Source organism: Coturnix japonica, chromosome 2 (assembly GCF_001577835.2).
Source record: "Coturnix japonica isolate 7356 chromosome 2, Coturnix japonica 2.1, whole genome shotgun sequence".
Lineage (NCBI taxonomy): Eukaryota > Metazoa > Chordata > Aves > Galliformes > Phasianidae > Coturnix > Coturnix japonica.
In genome coordinates this window covers 88,840,003-88,856,439 of record NC_029517.1, presented here as the reverse complement: position 1 = coordinate 88,856,439, position 16,437 = coordinate 88,840,003, and the positions used below count along the sequence as shown (strand labels likewise).

Genomic DNA, 16,437 nt, shown 5'->3' with positions numbered 1-16,437 from the left:
ACTTGCTTCACACGGTGCACTTACATCCTAGAGACCAGTTGCAGTGAATTAAAGCAGCAGTAGCAGACTTCAGACTGTCTACATCAGGTGCTTAAAATTCATAGGAGAATTTCTGTACAGTAGCAGCTCTTTGTCTTTTAAGAATTAAAGCTCACCTACTGTTGAAACGAGGTACTTTGACTAAACAGTTCATGTGGAGGAGAACATGATTTAGATGTTGGAAAGCATAAAAGTTGATGAATTCCTACAGAAATTCACCATCAGCAGAAAGACACCCTTGAGAAATAGGCTATGCAGGTACCACACATTATAGACAAGGTTTACTAAGCTTGAAGAGTGTTACTTCTATTAGATTGGGATATAAATGGTAATCCATATGCTTATGCACCTGAGTGACACCTGTAAATTGTGAGGAGATAGTTGGTTTCACTTTTGATTTTTCTTAAAAAGCTTAATTCTAGAGAGAACATGTGTGAAATGTGTTTCGAGGATTTTTCTTTATAGCTGTATAGCAGCATAACTGATGTCTTGTTTAATGGCCCTTATGTGGTAAACATGTTATGGATGCAATTGAAGATTAAAGGAAGGGTAATGTTTTTATAAAGTGTACAGGAGCTCATGAATTCAAAGCCTGACATGACTTCTGTTGCCTAAATTTTCATATCATCTGTGTCAATCTTAATTGTTTGCAGTTATTTTGAAAAATTCATAATCCCAATTTATAAAAACTAAGAATCTTGCTGCATGCAACGAGTGTTAATGGATTTAAGAATGTATGTTTAAAGATATTTGAGTATATTGGTAGGAATTGTACGTTATGAAATCCTTGTATTTGTTTGGTTTAGCTTCTGTCAGGGCAACCTGTTATGCGGTGGAGACTAAAGTAGTGCTGCTCGCTTTTGTGAATAGCCCACATTCCTAATTATATTCTGTTATTTGGTATTTTCTGTGAGTTTGCCAGTTTTGTCCTGAACTTAACAAGAGAGAATGTTCCTTTGACGTTCGCCTGATTTCTGTTTTTTTCCATGTAGATTCTGAAGAAGCTCCATCTGTAAATCCTTCCAGTGTAGAGGGGAATGCGGATTCAGAAGTGGAAAAAGACTCTGTAGCCAACGGCAGCAAGCAGATTGTTCACAGTAAGGCACCACATCCACCTGCACTTGATGAATATGAGTTCAAAGATGATGATGAAGATGAAATGAAGAAAATGATTGATGACAGACATATTCTTAGAAAAGATGTAAAGAAAGAGGATGAAACAGAAGTTGAAAAGAGCAGCTTATTTGTGAAACAAGAAAAAGTTACCTTTTCAAAATCACTGAAAAGCAAGAAACAGAAGCCATCTAGAGTTTTGTATTCAAGTTCCGAAAGCTCAGATGAAGAAATACTCCAGGACAAGAAGGTAGTCTCTCCTTGCTCTGTTTCAGAGACCTCAAGTTCTGATGTAAGAGCGAAGAAAGAATGTGTTGTTACAAATGAACACAAACAAAAAGGCAAAGTTAAAAAGAAAGTGAAAAATCAAAGTAAAAACAAAGAGAATCAAGAATTAAAACAAGAAAAAGAAAATGCTAGAGTAACAAATATAGCTGCTTCTGGGTTAGATTCTTTAGATAAAACTAGAGATGAAGAAACATTTAAGAAGTCTTTCAGCCAAAAAGATGATTCTTCTTTACAACTGTTTCATATTGCTGCTGGCAAATCTCCTAAGCATCCCTGTGGATTAAGTGAAAAGCAAGCAACAGCATTAAAGCAAGAAAACACCAAGACTTGCTTATCACCAGGAGGCTCTGAAATAACGTTACAGCCTGAATTAGTTCGGTGCGATCACAGTGTGGATTCTGAGTATCTCGTAGAAAGCTCTAGTGGCAAATCTTGTAAGCATAAAGAAAAAAGCAAGCATCATCAGAAAGATTTTCAGTTAGAATTTGGTGAAAAATCGAGCCCTAAAACTAAAGATGAAGACAGTAGCCCAGCGTTTGAGAATTCAGAGTATACTCTGAGAAAGATTGACAAGGAAGGTAAAGCACTTAAAAAGCATAAATTAAAGCACAAAGAAAGGGAAAAAGATAAGGACAGGAAGGAACAGGATGGGGAAAAGGAAAAACATAAACATAATATTAAAGAGTCCCAAAGAAGTATTGAGTTTGACAGAGAATTTTGGAAAGAAAATTTTTTCAAAAGTGATGAAAGTGAGGATACGCTGGTAAATGTAGACCATGAAGCTCTTCCTTCAGACAGAAAATCAAAGTTGGAAAAAGCTGTGGCAAAAGAGGACAGGTTGGCTAAGGAGAGACAGTTCCACAAGGAGAGAAATGCGAGAGAGGAGAGAGAGAAGAACAAAAAAGAAAACGAGAAGTTCCTTAAGGATGAAAAACTGAAAGATTCGAAGGAAGAAAAAGAAACTATACTCGCGGATAAAGAAATGGAATTGTTCTGCTTAAGTGTTAAAGATGAGGTAATCAGCATGCACTTAATAGAAAAAGAAACAGATTCTGAAAAGCATGAAAAGAACTTAAAGGAAAATAAAGAAAAACGATCCTCAGGCAAAGAAAAAGATGCTGAAAAGATGGAGAGAAAAAGTGGCGAAAAGGAGAAAAAAATAAAACACGAATGTAAGACAGAGAAAGCAGAAGTAAATGAAAATATAGAGAAAGTAAAGGAAAAGACCAATTTCCAGCAATCTGAAAGATGCCATAAGGAAAATGATAAAATAAAAAACGCAGGTACTCTTAAGAAACTTGATGAAAAAGAAAAAAATAAAGAAAAGATGGAAAAGAAGCATGACAGAGAAAAGGTTGATAAAGACAGACATTTGTCTGACAGCAAAGAAAAACACTGCATTGAAAGGAAAGTCAAACAGTCTGAAAAAGAATCTGAAAATACTAAGTCAGAAAAGAGTAGAACAAAAGACAAGGAAAAGGAACCTGAAAGAAGAGACAAATCCAAAGACAAAGAGACTTCAACAGCGGTGAACTCAAAACACGTGCAAGAAGAAAGAAGATGCAACATTACGGACAGTAACAAATCAATGCATGACAAACTGACATCTATGAAAGAAAAGCAAAAAGATGATTTCTTGAAAACTCCAGATGGTAGAGAGAAGGATAAAAAGGATAAAGATATAGACAGATACAAAGAGAGAGACAAACATAAACAGCATCAAAGTAGTTTACTTAAACTAAAACTCGAACATGAGAAACTTAAGCCTAAAACATCTCCCGCACCAAAGGATGCTCGACCTAAAGAAAAAAGATTAGTCAATGATGATTTGATGCAAACTAGTTTTGAAAGAATGCTTAGCCTCAAAGATCTGGAAATTGAGCAGTGGCATAGAAAACACAAAGAAAAAATAAAACAGAAAGAGAAGGAGCGTTTACGAAATCGCACTTGCTTAGAACTGAGCAAGGGAAAAGAGAAACAGAGACAGTCAATACCTGAAGTGAAAAACAAAGAACTTACTCGTTCAAAAAGCTCAGAGTTGCCAGATTTTTGCATGAAGGAGAAACAGCAGAAAGAAGCTACGAGTAGTAGATCTCAATCGGTAGATACGAGGAATGTAAATGTTATAAAGTCTTTATTGGTTTTGGATAATGCAAATAAATCCCCCAAATCAGAAGGTGAAAAGATGGGTCTGAGCTCCAGATCTGTGTCCATCATTTCAGTTGCAAGTTCTGAGGATTCCTGCCATACCACAGTAACTACTCCAAGACCTGCAATGGAATATGACTCAGATTTTGTGCTAGAAGGTGCTGATTCCCAGATGTCTTTCTCACAGTCACCATTTTTGCCAACTGCCAAATCACCAGCCCTTCATGAAAGAGAGCCTGAGGGTGTTGTCGAACTGCCTGATCGGATGAAGCCACCTTTTTCAAACAGGCTTCCACCAGCATACATCAGATCAGCATCTTTTGAAGACTTCAAACTGGTTTTAAGTGAGTGTAGACCTGTTGTAGAGGTTCGAAGATGCAGTATGCCTGCTTCTGTTTCTGAACATAGCAAACCGCCTCGAATATCAGAGGAAAACAGCCAGAATGCTCAGATGTCTGTTCAGACTTATCCCAGCACTTCTCCTAAACCAGAACTGCCGTGTAGCATGGTTGAAAGAGATATCCAAAGCAGTTTTTCTGGTTTGCAGACATCTCCAGCTGGAGCTGTTAGCAACAAGCAGGTAACAATGGGTACAAGTACCATTAAAAACAGCGCTCAGATGAGTCCATCAGGAGAATGCAATATTCATTTAGAAGCATGTAGTCAAAGTGGAGTGACTCAGCAAACCAAACATTGGGATGTGCCTTTTGACAGACTTAATTCAATAAACAGCGAGTGTAGCAGCTCAGGTTATGATGTATCAGAGCAAGATACTAATAATTTTGTAGCAGTGCATAATTCTGAAAACAGGGCATTAAAAGAGCAAAAAGTAGCTGAATATTTGCCTCAGCCTATTGAGATCAAGGGAAATTCCAGTTCTCAAGAATCTGCATCGTTTTTGCCTTTGCAGTCACCTTGTTCCTTACCCATCCAGCCACTTCCAGATGGATCTAAACACATTTCTTTACCAGGCATTAGCAATCAAGATTCATCACCTGTACAACAAAATCTGGTTCAGACTGTAAGTTCTGCCTTCAGTACAGATGTTAGTAGCACCAGAGAGACAGAAAATGTTTTCATCCCTGCCAACATTAAGAAGGCTGATGCACCCCATGCTGTATATTCTGAGAGCTCTGTGAAGGATATTTCACAGGCCTGTGAAAGGATGAATGATTTACCTGTGGTGTTGCTAGAAAAAGATATTCCTGAATCTGATAGCAGTTCACAATTAAATGTAAATTCATATGTGTTCAATAAACTTGTTTGCAAGAATACTCAGATTGAAGTGGATGGTAGCACAGTGGATACTTCAAACATCAGAAATGAAAAAGACCAGCAAGAAAATATGATTTCAGTGCATGTTGTTAACAGTAAAACTGACACTGATCTTTGCGATCTACGTTCAGCAATGTCAAAGGGAATTATGAACGATTCATCTAATAAAAAGCCCTGCGCTGCCGACAGAGAGGATGTGTTGACAGATGAAGCACCGCAGTACTCTTTATCTAATTCAGAAAGTAGTTCACAAGAGATTATACAAGAAGAGGTGCATAAATACAGTCAACTAGTTAAACTAGAAGAAGAAATTGCTGAGGATCAGAAGATGGAACAGCAAGAAGTACCTCAAAGAATCACAAGAAATAGAGCAAATGTGCTGGCAAACCAAGGAAAGCAGAATCCTGTTGGCTGCATGCAGACATTAGAAAAGGAGTCAGAATTGTTAGCATCTATGAAAGGAAGGATTAGATTAACTGAAGATGATGATGGTCAGGTACATCATCCACGTAAAAGAAAGGTGTCTCGTGTACCTCAGCCTGTGCAAGTGAACCCTTCTTTACTGCAAGCTAAAGAGAAAACCCAGCAGTCACTGGCAGCTGTCGTTGATTCTTTGAAACTGGAAGAGATCCAGCCATACTGTTCTGAGAGAGCAAATCCGTATTTTGAATACTTGCACATTCGGAAAAAAATAGAAGAGAAGCGTAAATTACTGTGCAGCGTTATTCCTCAGGCACCTCAGTATTATGACGAATATGTGACCTTCAACGGGTCGTATCTGCTGGATGGCAATCCCTTGAGCAAGATATGCATTCCAACTGTAAGTAACATGTTCTTTAAATGAGCCGTTCGAGAAAAGATGCAGATTTTTTGTTTGTTTTTGTGACTTTCATATTCTTCCAAACTTGCTTCTGAATACCAGAACTTAAGTTGAAATATGTCAAATTAACGCTCACTAGTAACGCCGTGTTTAAAAGCACCATTTGATGGACATAGAAGCAATGGTGTCAAAATCATTACAAGACAAACCATGTATAAAACCTGTAGAAGACACACAAATATTTCAAAGTGTTTGCTACTATAATGCCCACCCTTTTAAAACTGAAGGAGCTGTTAGAGCTTCTCCAAATTTCTACCAGCAATAGTGTGGTTAAAGCTAATTATTCAAAGCCGTTTTATTTGGAGAGTGGTGGAAGCACAGTGCTTTGAGATATTAAGTCTATTACTAATGTTTTAAGCAGGAGCAGTGCCTGCTAGCTGTTGCAGTCTCTCCTTAATACTCACCAAAGTGGTGAATATAATATGCTGTGTCCCAGCTGTTGTCGTCCATCAATTTAGAATGTTCTGAGTTTTACTTAATGTGAAGTCCTTTCTGCTGAAGACCATCTGTAGTTTGGGGACACTTGTTTAGTTCTAAGCTCTCTATAGTACTGCTGGGCATATTCCTGTTATTTGGGAGCCCTCTGTGCACTATAGCACAGAATTGGATGAAGTGCAGTTAATATCACTCTTTACTGTGGCAGTACACCTCAAAGTGTGTAATTTGTTTACTGCTGGCCTCTGTTTTGAAGTCTGAGCAATCAGGGTAGCACTTGAATAGCTCCTTCATTTGTTCCTCTGCACATCTGTGCTTGTTGTTCTAGGTGGGGGAGAAGGAGAAGACCCAAGACATTGTGCATTGGGTTGTTGTTTGTTTTTTTGCTAGACACCTTGAAGTATTGTTGCTCCTGGGAATAGAAGGTGGTTTTCTGGTTTTTATCTCATGTACTTTAATTGGTTGGGCACCACAAGAGTTAGCCTTGTCTAGTTCTGAGGTAAAAAGAGCTTGAACCTGTTTGAATGGTTTCAGTCAATACACTTAATAGCTGAAGTAGTGTGAGATCATGTACTTGATTACCTAAAGCAGTTGTTTGGCTGACATACAGTAGCTTGATAATGTCAGAATTCAATAGTATTTGATTGTATGTACATTACTTACGATATGTCACGTTAAGGAGAAGTCCATATTTAGGAGGAGTAGGGAGAATATCGTAATCCCTTGATAGCAGAAATGCCTGTTAAGCTGAACTCTTTGTGCATGTGAAATCACTCTCTAAGCGCCCTGTCTTTGATCTCTGTACTTCTGAATGGACTCGCTACTCCATTGATTGACTGAAGATACCTTCCTCCTACTTGAGAAGCAGTACAGCTTTTTTCCAGTAGAGCTGAAGATTCTGTTTGATTAAGCAATGAGCACAAATTTAACGTATAAAAGTGTATTTTAAAATCTGTGCTTGCTTCATTCCAGAGGTAGTTGTTGTTACTGTGGAAGCTCTTTCCTCTCATTTTTTCCCACTACATACACCCCCATGCACTGGCGCTGGGCAGCACTGGTAAGAGCGTAGCTCTGTCCTCTCTGCACCCTCCCTGCAAGTATTGCTGAGATTCCCCTTAGCTGTTTCTTCTCCAGGCTGAATAGCTCCATCTTTCTCAGCCTTTCCTCATAGCGGAGATGCTCCAGTCTCTTCATCATCATCATGACCATTGTACAACTGACTCTAGAATGTCCACATCCCTCCTGAACTGGGTAACCCAGAACTGTACCCCGTACTCCAAATGTGGCCCTATTAGTAAATTAGTAAAGCTGGCAGCACTTGCCCTCATGTAGCCCAGGACACCATTAGGTGTAGGACTCTGCACTTTTCCTTGCTGAATTTCATGAGGTTTCTGCCGGTCTGTTTCTCCAGCCTCTCCCTTTGGATAGCAGCAATGAACCTTCTGGCACATCAGCCACCCCTCACAGTTTTAAGTCATTTGAGTGCAAGTGACTCGATGCATAATGTAATGTGCAATGATAAAATGACCTTTCTATTGGGATTGCTTTTATGTTTTTCCTTAAGCAGTTCTTTAATGATTCTCTGTTAAGCTGATTTTTGCTTCACCCATGGGTAGGAAGGTAGATATTTGTTCTTAAGTTATTACTGTATCACAGTGTGAATGTCTACAAGAAGGAAATGTGTATCTCTGAGACTCAGAGTAGTTCATGTAACGTGCTGTTCTTTGCATTGAGATTTTAATGATAAGCTGCTGTTTGTCAGATGAACCTCAAACATCCTGTAGGTGGGAAACAGGAGATGGTGCTTTCAGGTTTGATTTTATTTCACTACTCTGTTTATATACTTTAACATATGACCCATATCACCTGAGGTTGCAGTAGTGATAGTTGCATATGGATTGTGGCTTCCCTTTGCCAGTGTGAATATAAGGCAGTTGATTTGGACAGCAAGAGGGACTCATGGAAATGTTGTGTCTGTGTGAATCTGAGTGAGTGCTCTTGTAACAGTCACAAATGAGAATTACAGGTTTACAGCTTGAAGGGTTGGTATTCTAGTTGATCCAAAGGATGGCAAACATGCAGGGAACTTGTAATTGATTTTCACATGCTGGAGATGTTGCAGATATGTCTTGATCCATAGCTATTACCAAACAAAGGTGTTCAGGAGGCTGCCTCCTCATGCGGTGGAGCAGAGAGTTGAAAGGCTGGACACCACTGAATTTTTCTTGGTAATTTGCTCAGGATTAGAGTACACATGAGAAGGCAGAGGTCACCTGTCCACTCATGTCCTGTATGGAGCCTCAACCCCTTAAGAAACTTGTTTGATAACTTGCTCTGGTTGTACAGGAAACTGAGGCCATTTTTTCCTTGTGGCGTCCAGTTCCGTGCTCTGTTCTTGTGTTTCCAGCATACAGGTTCATCTTTTCCCTACACGTTCTTTGTTGACTCATTCCTAACAGTCTCTGTGACTCAGTGATGAGTGAGACTCATCCCTCTGTTTCCCTCAAAGCCTTTTACTTCAGTTTCTCTTCAGGCTACGAAGGTTATTTCTTTTGTCCAAATCCAGCATTGGTCCCCACTCTGGGATTTCCAGTAGGTGGTGTCACACAGAATCACAGAATCACACACAGAATCACAGAATCACACACAGAATCACAGAATGACCCGGGTTGGAGGGGACCTCAAGGATCATGTAGTTCCAACCCCCCTGCCTGGCAGGGCCACCAGACATACACATTTACTAGATCAGGTTGCCCAGGGCCCCGTCCAACCTGGCCTTGAACACCTCCAAGGACGGGGCATCCACAACCTCCCTGGGCAGCCTGTTCCAGGGCCTAACCACTCTCCTAGTGAAGAATTTCCCCCTAACATCCAACCTAAATCTTCCCCCTTTTAACTTAAAACCATTTCCCCGTGTCCTCCTATTGTCAGCGACTGGGTGTCAGACTGCTGGGATTCACTTTGCAGAGCTGGGTAGCTGAGGCTCTTCCAGTCTTTCCAAGAAGAGAGAAAAACTGCAGTAAACAAATTCAGTCCTGTTTTTAGTTTAATGTTTTTGAAGACAGCAATAGGACTTAGTAAAGTCAAGTTTATAGATTTATACAGAGGCTGTAATAATGTCTGAGGTCAGAAGAACTTTCTGTTGCTTTTCATACTGCTAATAGTGTTTGCAGAGAGTAGCTCTGAAGTATTTTGGGGTTCAGCCCTTGCTGGAAGGCCTCAACTAGTCTCAGTGCAGGGTTGTTTCTTCTAGCATGGCTGGATCTCTAGAACATACACTGAATTCCTGAAGGCAAGAAACTAAATTCTGTTTTGAAACAGAATTAAGGCATGGTTAATCAGTACTGGGAGTTCTTCAAAAGAAATCTCAGTCAGCAAGAGCTCAACTAAAATACATTTTGATTTACAGTTTTAGGCTGCCACCTGCTGCTTGAAACAAATCTCTATTTCTGGATAACTCTATAGGCAGAGAGCTTATGTTGCTTAAGCCGCGTGTTTCTCTGTTAGCCAAAGCACTGAGTTTTCTGAACGATCAATTCACTTTTAGTAATATTAGCTACATAAAAGCTTGGTGTAATTACAACCGTCTTATTTTACTGAAGAAGTGAGATAACAGCAAGGTAGTTTGTCGTGAAAACAAAGTTTCATGGCAAATCTAGGCTGCAAAATACCTCAGACTGAACTTAAACATACTGAAATCGACTACAGCTGAGGCAGGTTATTGCAGTCAGCGTGGGGTTTGCCGTGCTTTATGAAACTGGGAGCAAGTTGTATCTTCTAACGCATAAACCTTTTATAGAATAGCTGCGCTATGTTGGCAGTGACTGGTTAAAAGCATTAACAGTTTGAAATGCCATTGTGAGCAGGCAAGTTTATAAACTTTGTGGTAAAGAAACGTTAAAATTTAACATTGCAAGTGGTTTAAAGTCATATAATTAAAATGGTGTGCAAAACTCCTATTTTTCCCTAGGATCCCGCCCTTCTTTTTCTTAAATAAATGCTCAGATCATTCAGGCAATGTTAAACATACGTTAAAGTCATATTCATTATACTATTTATAACGCTTCTTCCATAGATCACACCTCCTCCCTCGCTGTCAGACCCACTTAAGGAACTATTTAAACAACAGGAGGTTGTAAGGATGAAACTACGTTTGCAGCACAGTATTGAAAGGGTAAGAGTGAAGTTGTTTGTTTTTTTTTTATTATTTCTCAATCTCAGATTTTTATTTCTCATTGAACAGGCAGTTCTTTGCTCAGTTGAACGGTGTTTTAGAACTAAACTGCCTTTGAACTAAACTTCTGAATTGGAAAGGCTTGTAAATGTGAAAAAAATAGAGAGAAAGGAAAAAAAAGGCAACAATAAATTCAGTATTATGTAATATGACTTTAAACTGAATACTTGTGCCAGTAAGACAGCAGCTTTTTCTTCTTAATTGCTCTAAGATGTGGCTTAGATTTTTTTTTGTAGGGGCAGCAGCATGGGGAGAAAGCTGTAGACTCTAGTTCTGAAGGTTAGGCAAAGTGTCAGCAACCTCAGAACCAAAGCATCTGAATTGAAAGAACTTAAGCAACTATAAATACTGTATCAGTAGGAGACAGGTAGTTAAAATCATAGAATGGTTTGGGTTGGAAAGGACCTTAAAGATCATCTAGCTCCAGTCATCGTGCCATGGGAAGGAACACCTCATACTAGACCAGGTCACATAGAGCCCTGTCCAGCCTTGAACACTTCTGTGGATGGGGTGTCTACACCTTCTCTGGGTGACCTGTTTCAGCATCTTGCCACCCTAACAGTGACAAGTTTACTCCAAATATTTAACCTAAATCTACCCTTTTTTAGCTTAAAGCCATTACTTCTTGTCCTATTATCACACTCCCTGCTCACTGTAGGTCCCCATTAACTACAGGAAGCCCTCAGTGAGTTTATATGCACAGGTGTTTTTATGAATCAAACTGAAATGCTTATACATTGATATATTTGATAAATTATCTGTTTTAAATTAGGAAAAGCTTATTGTTTCCAATGAGCAAGAAGTCCTCCGCGTTCATTACCGAGCAGCAAGAACTCTAGCTAATCAAACACTACCATTCAGTGCCTGCACTGTTCTGCTGGATGCCGAGGTTTACAACGTGCCCCTGGATGCTCAGGTAAAGAGGTGCATTTCAGAGCTTCAGACCAACATACCTTTCTAGTCTGACTTAAAATGAGTGTTTGGAGAGAATTCCATCCCCATACCAAAATCATCATTGATTTGCTTGAGATTAAGGTTCTGTGCATCGTAGATTGTTATTTTGCTTAGGCCTCATTTTGCTCAATGTTGCACACCACGTTAGGAGCGCAATAACAAAAGGACACAGGTACTTACACTGGTTTTATGTTTTGTACCCTGACTGCTTTTCCTTCATCTCCACAAATAATGTGAAAGATAAAACCAGGACTCTGTTGTTTTTCATGAAATCAAACAGAGTATATTTTTAATGTGTCATTTGTGGGCTGTCACTCTGAAGTTTCCTGTAGCCATGTCTCTAAAAGGAAGATTTCATGGCATCAGTATTTTGTGAACAGGTTTACTAAGAGGAGTAGAAACCACTCAGAACCTGTTTTGGTAATTGAGGAGCATTTCACACAAGGAAGAAATTTGTTATTACAGCTGTACTAAACATTTTGATACATAGCTGAGCATTTTACAAAGAAACACCTACGTGTCAGATGTATGTGGAATTCTGCTTTAGTGCTGTAACTCTTCATGTGTTAATTACAGCCCCCAGTGTTTCCTCTACCTGTGCCATTACTATTTCCCTACCTTTAAAGACCCACACAGAACAAAGCAACTCAGTAGGAAATACCAGTTTTATGAAGACTGTGTTTTTTGCCCATTTAAAGCTTTGTACTGCCAAATTTTTAAGTCAACATCTTCAAAAGAGATTTGCTCTTTTGTTAACTGGCAAAATATTATTGGTTCTGAAGTTTAGTGTGTCCTTGGGTTTATTTTGTCCCTTTTTGGAGGCTCTTAAGAACTTCAGGGTGGATCTGCATTTTTTTGTAGTTATCATTTTGCAGTTGATTTTGAAGAAGTTGATTTTCATGTTTGAATTCTGCAAAACAAAAGGGATCTTTATGGGAGGAGAGGTGATTTTTCTTTCACCAGTTTTGGCCATTTTTGTACACTGCAGTAGTAGTATTAAAATGCCTGTCCTTACCTCTCGCTACCTCTTAATCATGTTCTGTGGTGAAGAAACATTCCTGATTTCAGTTTTCTTTTACTTGAGCAAATAGCTGGCAAAGGTTTGTAAGCAGAAATGTGGTTTATTTTGAAAATGACCCTCTCAGAACTGCTTCTGAGGGATTTCTTGGTGTTTCAAGGCTCTCCTTTATAGCTGCTAATGTCACACAGACCTTAAGAACCATCCCCTGTGGTCATACACAGCAGAGCAGAGATGGGGAAGAAAAAGGCCCCTATTTCAGGCGAGCAGGCTGGTTACAGCCCAGCAAAACACCTGCAGTTCAGGGTCACAAAACATGTGTTGCTGAGGGCTCCTTCTATTCAGATTTCCTCTGGGGAATATCTGAAATCTCAGCCAGCTGTTTTCTAGAGACCTCAGCGTCTGCAGGTTATTCCCCCCCGTTCTTTCTCCCTGTTGCAGTAATGCGTTCCTGCAGCGTGCAAAAGGGGTGGCTTTAGTGCTGGTTATTGAAGTATGACATGGACGTGTTCTGGCTATGCAGAATCTATACAGAATTAGTTTCTCACAATGGGCAAATGTGATATTCTGGGCTCATTAAGTAGCTTTTCCAAAAATACTAATGGATTGAATTGGTCAGGACGAGTCAGATCTGCCTTCTTGCTTTTTAAAATCCCTTTTGCAGATTTTAGTGGTAATTTCTGTTGAAATTGCTTTTGAATACTTGTGTGGCCAGTTAACTCAGACTGCTCGAGGTTGCCTTGATGAGTGTTTTACTTTTTCTCTGCAGGGATGCTGGTTTGATTCGTTACTGAGTTTTAACAGAAACAAAAAGAGCACGTTGTGGAAGCTCTGCCTTGTGCTGATTAAGATTTTAAGGCATAAATCTTGAAGCCTCCTACTCCAGTTTTAAAAGTAGAGGACGGCAAATAGCTTTAGCCTGAGGGAATCTGGGAACAACCAATTCTAGAGAGCAGCTGGCTGAGAGAAAAGGAAGAGCAAGACATATGCTCACATGTACCTCGATACATTGACTTGGAGTTTAGTTTTCCATCTGAAGCACTGTTTATAGAAGTGCCACAAAGTATGTTTTTGTGTTTTAAGGCACATCTGATATGAATTATCAAATAACTTCCAGGTGTTATTTCTTTGTTTGGTTCATTGGTGGTTGTTCTTGCAGGCCGATGACAGCAAAACATCAGTGAGGGATCGGTTCAACGCGCGGCAGTTTATGTCATGGTTACAGGACGTCGATGATAAGTTTGACAAATTAAAGGTATTCTTCTTGGTCTCTGTCTTTAGGGGAAACAGCGCCTCTGGTGTCACTGCAAAGATGGCAGGAGTAAACATGAATTAATATGTGAATAAGCACATCTGTTTGCAGTACCACAAGTTATTGCAGATATCCCTGTGCGTTGCAGGGGGGTTGGACTAGACGACCTTTAAAGGTCCCTTCCAACTCAAATGATTCTGTGATTCCATGTTGTGAAGGCAACATGAAGAAAGATCTGCTCATATTAAAAACAAAAACAAAACAAAAAACAACTTTTGTAATTAAATAATCTAATTATTTCAATAGGGAGTTGGGGGGGCTATTGCTGTTACCACCAAAGAGGCTGATAGATGTCTTTTCTGTTGTGAAGCTGGTGATGTAGTGTTTTCTCAGGTATTGAAATAACTTCTTTCTACATTCCAAAACAGACATGCCTTTTGATGAGGCAACAGCACGAAGCAGCAGCTTTAAATGCAGTACAAAGACTGGAGTGGCAGCTTAAACTACAAGAACTTGATCCTGCTACATACAAATCCATCAGCATTTATGAAATTCAGGAGTTCTACGTTCCTCTTGTTGATGTTAACGACGACTTTGAATTGACACCGATATGACAAGCAGTACCTACTGGCTCTTGCCTTTGAGCAGCTAGAGGCTGAGGTGCGGTGATTCACAAAGGTATTTTGCTTTTAAGACAGAACACTTTATTAATGAACACTTAATGTAGAATACTGCCTTTCTCAGTTATTATTCAGAAGAACGTGGCGTGTTGTTCACAGCGCAGAGATGGATGCTTGTTTTGAAGTCAGTTTCCCAGCAAATAGCATTACCTGTATTTCAAAATTGGCTTCAGGGCTCATTGCTGACAGGGATGATAAAACGTGGCGAGTTAACAGCGCTGGCAGCTGTTAGTAACAAAAACAGCCACCAAAACAAAATGATACCTAAAATCTACTAGGAGGATTTGCGTTATGGAACTTGGGTAACAGCCAGACTCCCACAGCGGGAGGGGAAAATAGGGTGAAAAGTCTGTAGAAGAAAAATCAGACTTGGAGGAAAATAATTCTATTAACCTTATTGTATTTTGTAAATTGCTGTACAGTTTTTTTCTTTTTGGAAAAAGATGTAATATTGTCTTCATTTTTAAATAATTTATTTTATACATATTGTGCAAATGTAAATAGTCTTGTAATTAATGTTCAGACCTGTACAAAATAGATATTTTAACTGTAAAACTGTTTTTGTCTAATGTTTCATTGGACCAAAGTTGTCGTTTTTATTAAGTGTGGTGTGTTCCTGGTTGGCAATTCTTTTCCTATGGCACGTGTTTGATTTAGCTGCTTGTTTCATCGCCATCGCTGTGAAAGAGTTGAAACGGAACCGTTCTGTATTGCATGCTTCACAGAGCCCCCAGCTCCTCGACTTCAGTAACCGAAACCCCAACAACTGTAGCATTTACAGAGCCATGTTTCATGTTAGTCTGCTGTTGTAATGCCATACCTATGACTTACTATGCCCAGAATATTTTTGTGTAAGACAAAAACCAAGCAAACAAAGAAAAAAAAAAAAAACAAAAAAACAACACAAGCAACAACTTTTTTTCTCTTCTGTGGTGGTCTCGTAATAGAGCCTATATTTTCCAACAAAATGCCTTTGAATGAAAATTCTTAAATTGTATATTGTCTATTTTAATATTAATCTATGGAAGGATATGTAAATAGTTGTAAATACAATGTTTAATAAATTTTATTGGTCATGTTCCTGGCTGCAATTTGTTCATGTTGTAACATTTGGCGCTGTCAAGAAATCTCCCCACTCCAGTGATGGGAAATTAGTAGAGAGAATCAATTAAGAACTAAAAAAATGGAAAGCTTTTGTCCTAACATTTCTGTATCCCCCCCGGTGTTGTTAATGAGCTGTTAATTATTTATTGGCACAAGGTTATAGATATTCATGAAAAAGATTTGTTACAGCCTAGGCCATCCATTATTCAAGAGTGCTTGGGATCTGATGGCTGTGATATTACTTTGGAAAGAAATGGGGCTTATGCAAGAGGGGTGGCTGCCTGCAAAAGAGATTAAAGTACTTGCTTTGAACTGATTTTTAAACACCAGGTGAACTGCTGCTCCCTGTGCTTATGTGATCGCCCAGGACTCCTTCATTGTGATGCTGAGCTACTGTGTGAGCTACAGGCTGTGGACAACAGGCTCCTTCCAGCTGCACGTCACCGCGGGCTGCAATCGAGAATAAAGTGATAGTAACACGAGCACAGTAATACTGGAGTAAGCACAAATTCACAGGTAGCTCCTGTCCTGTAGCTGTTTTTTGCCCCCACTTTAAATTTGCTGGGTACTCGAGGAAGGGGGAAGCTCTTGCTTTTATGCAAGACCGCATTACTGGTGCTGCAGAACCAACCACAGAGTAAGGGAAATGCAGATAGAAGCATTGGGGTTGGCTGGAGTAAGACAGTTCACAGCACGACTAACAAAAGGATTACACAGCTTTTTGTTAATTAAAATTATTTTGACAGTATACCCTATGAGGAAGTCTGGATCTGGTTATTTGTCAGGCTTTACCCGTGTTTCCTCAACAAAGAGAGATAACTTCCCGTTAACAGTTTCACACAGGTTGTTTTCAGTTGATGCTGATTACTGAACGTCCCTCTGCTCCCACACTGTGTTCCCATACACTACACGCTCTCCTGCTCTCTGCAACCTGGATCCAAGCTGTGTCCCAGTTGTGCTTTTCCAGGTTTGTCCTGCAGTGTATTCCCATTACTTCCATCAAGCAATGCAGGTTGG

The 16,437-nt window shown here is 39.5% G+C and overlaps 1 protein-coding gene across 3 annotated transcripts in view; it reads left to right on the top strand.

Annotated features, from left to right (window-relative positions):
• ANKRD12 (ankyrin repeat domain 12) overlaps nucleotides 1-16,175 on the top strand; it is a 56,312-nt gene extending 40,137 nt beyond the window's left edge. The window contains exons 8-13 of one of the 3 annotated variants that reach the window (XR_001553436.2): nucleotides 1,032-5,683; nucleotides 10,254-10,352; nucleotides 11,185-11,328; nucleotides 13,544-13,639; nucleotides 14,065-14,314; nucleotides 15,751-16,175. Coding sequence is in view for 2 of the 3 variants with exons in the window: in XM_015855254.2 (XP_015710740.1) it covers nucleotides 1,032-5,683; nucleotides 10,254-10,352; nucleotides 11,185-11,328; nucleotides 13,544-13,639; nucleotides 14,065-14,250 (5,177 nt within the window). In the remaining variant the exon portion in view is untranslated. Of the gene's footprint in view, nucleotides 1-1,031; nucleotides 5,684-10,253; nucleotides 10,353-11,184; nucleotides 11,329-13,543; nucleotides 13,640-14,064; nucleotides 15,403-15,750 lie in introns of those variants that run through there. The other 2 variants (XM_015855254.2, XM_015855253.2) reach the window with 2 other exon arrangements.
• The last annotated feature ends 262 nt before the right edge of the window (nucleotides 16,176-16,437 follow it).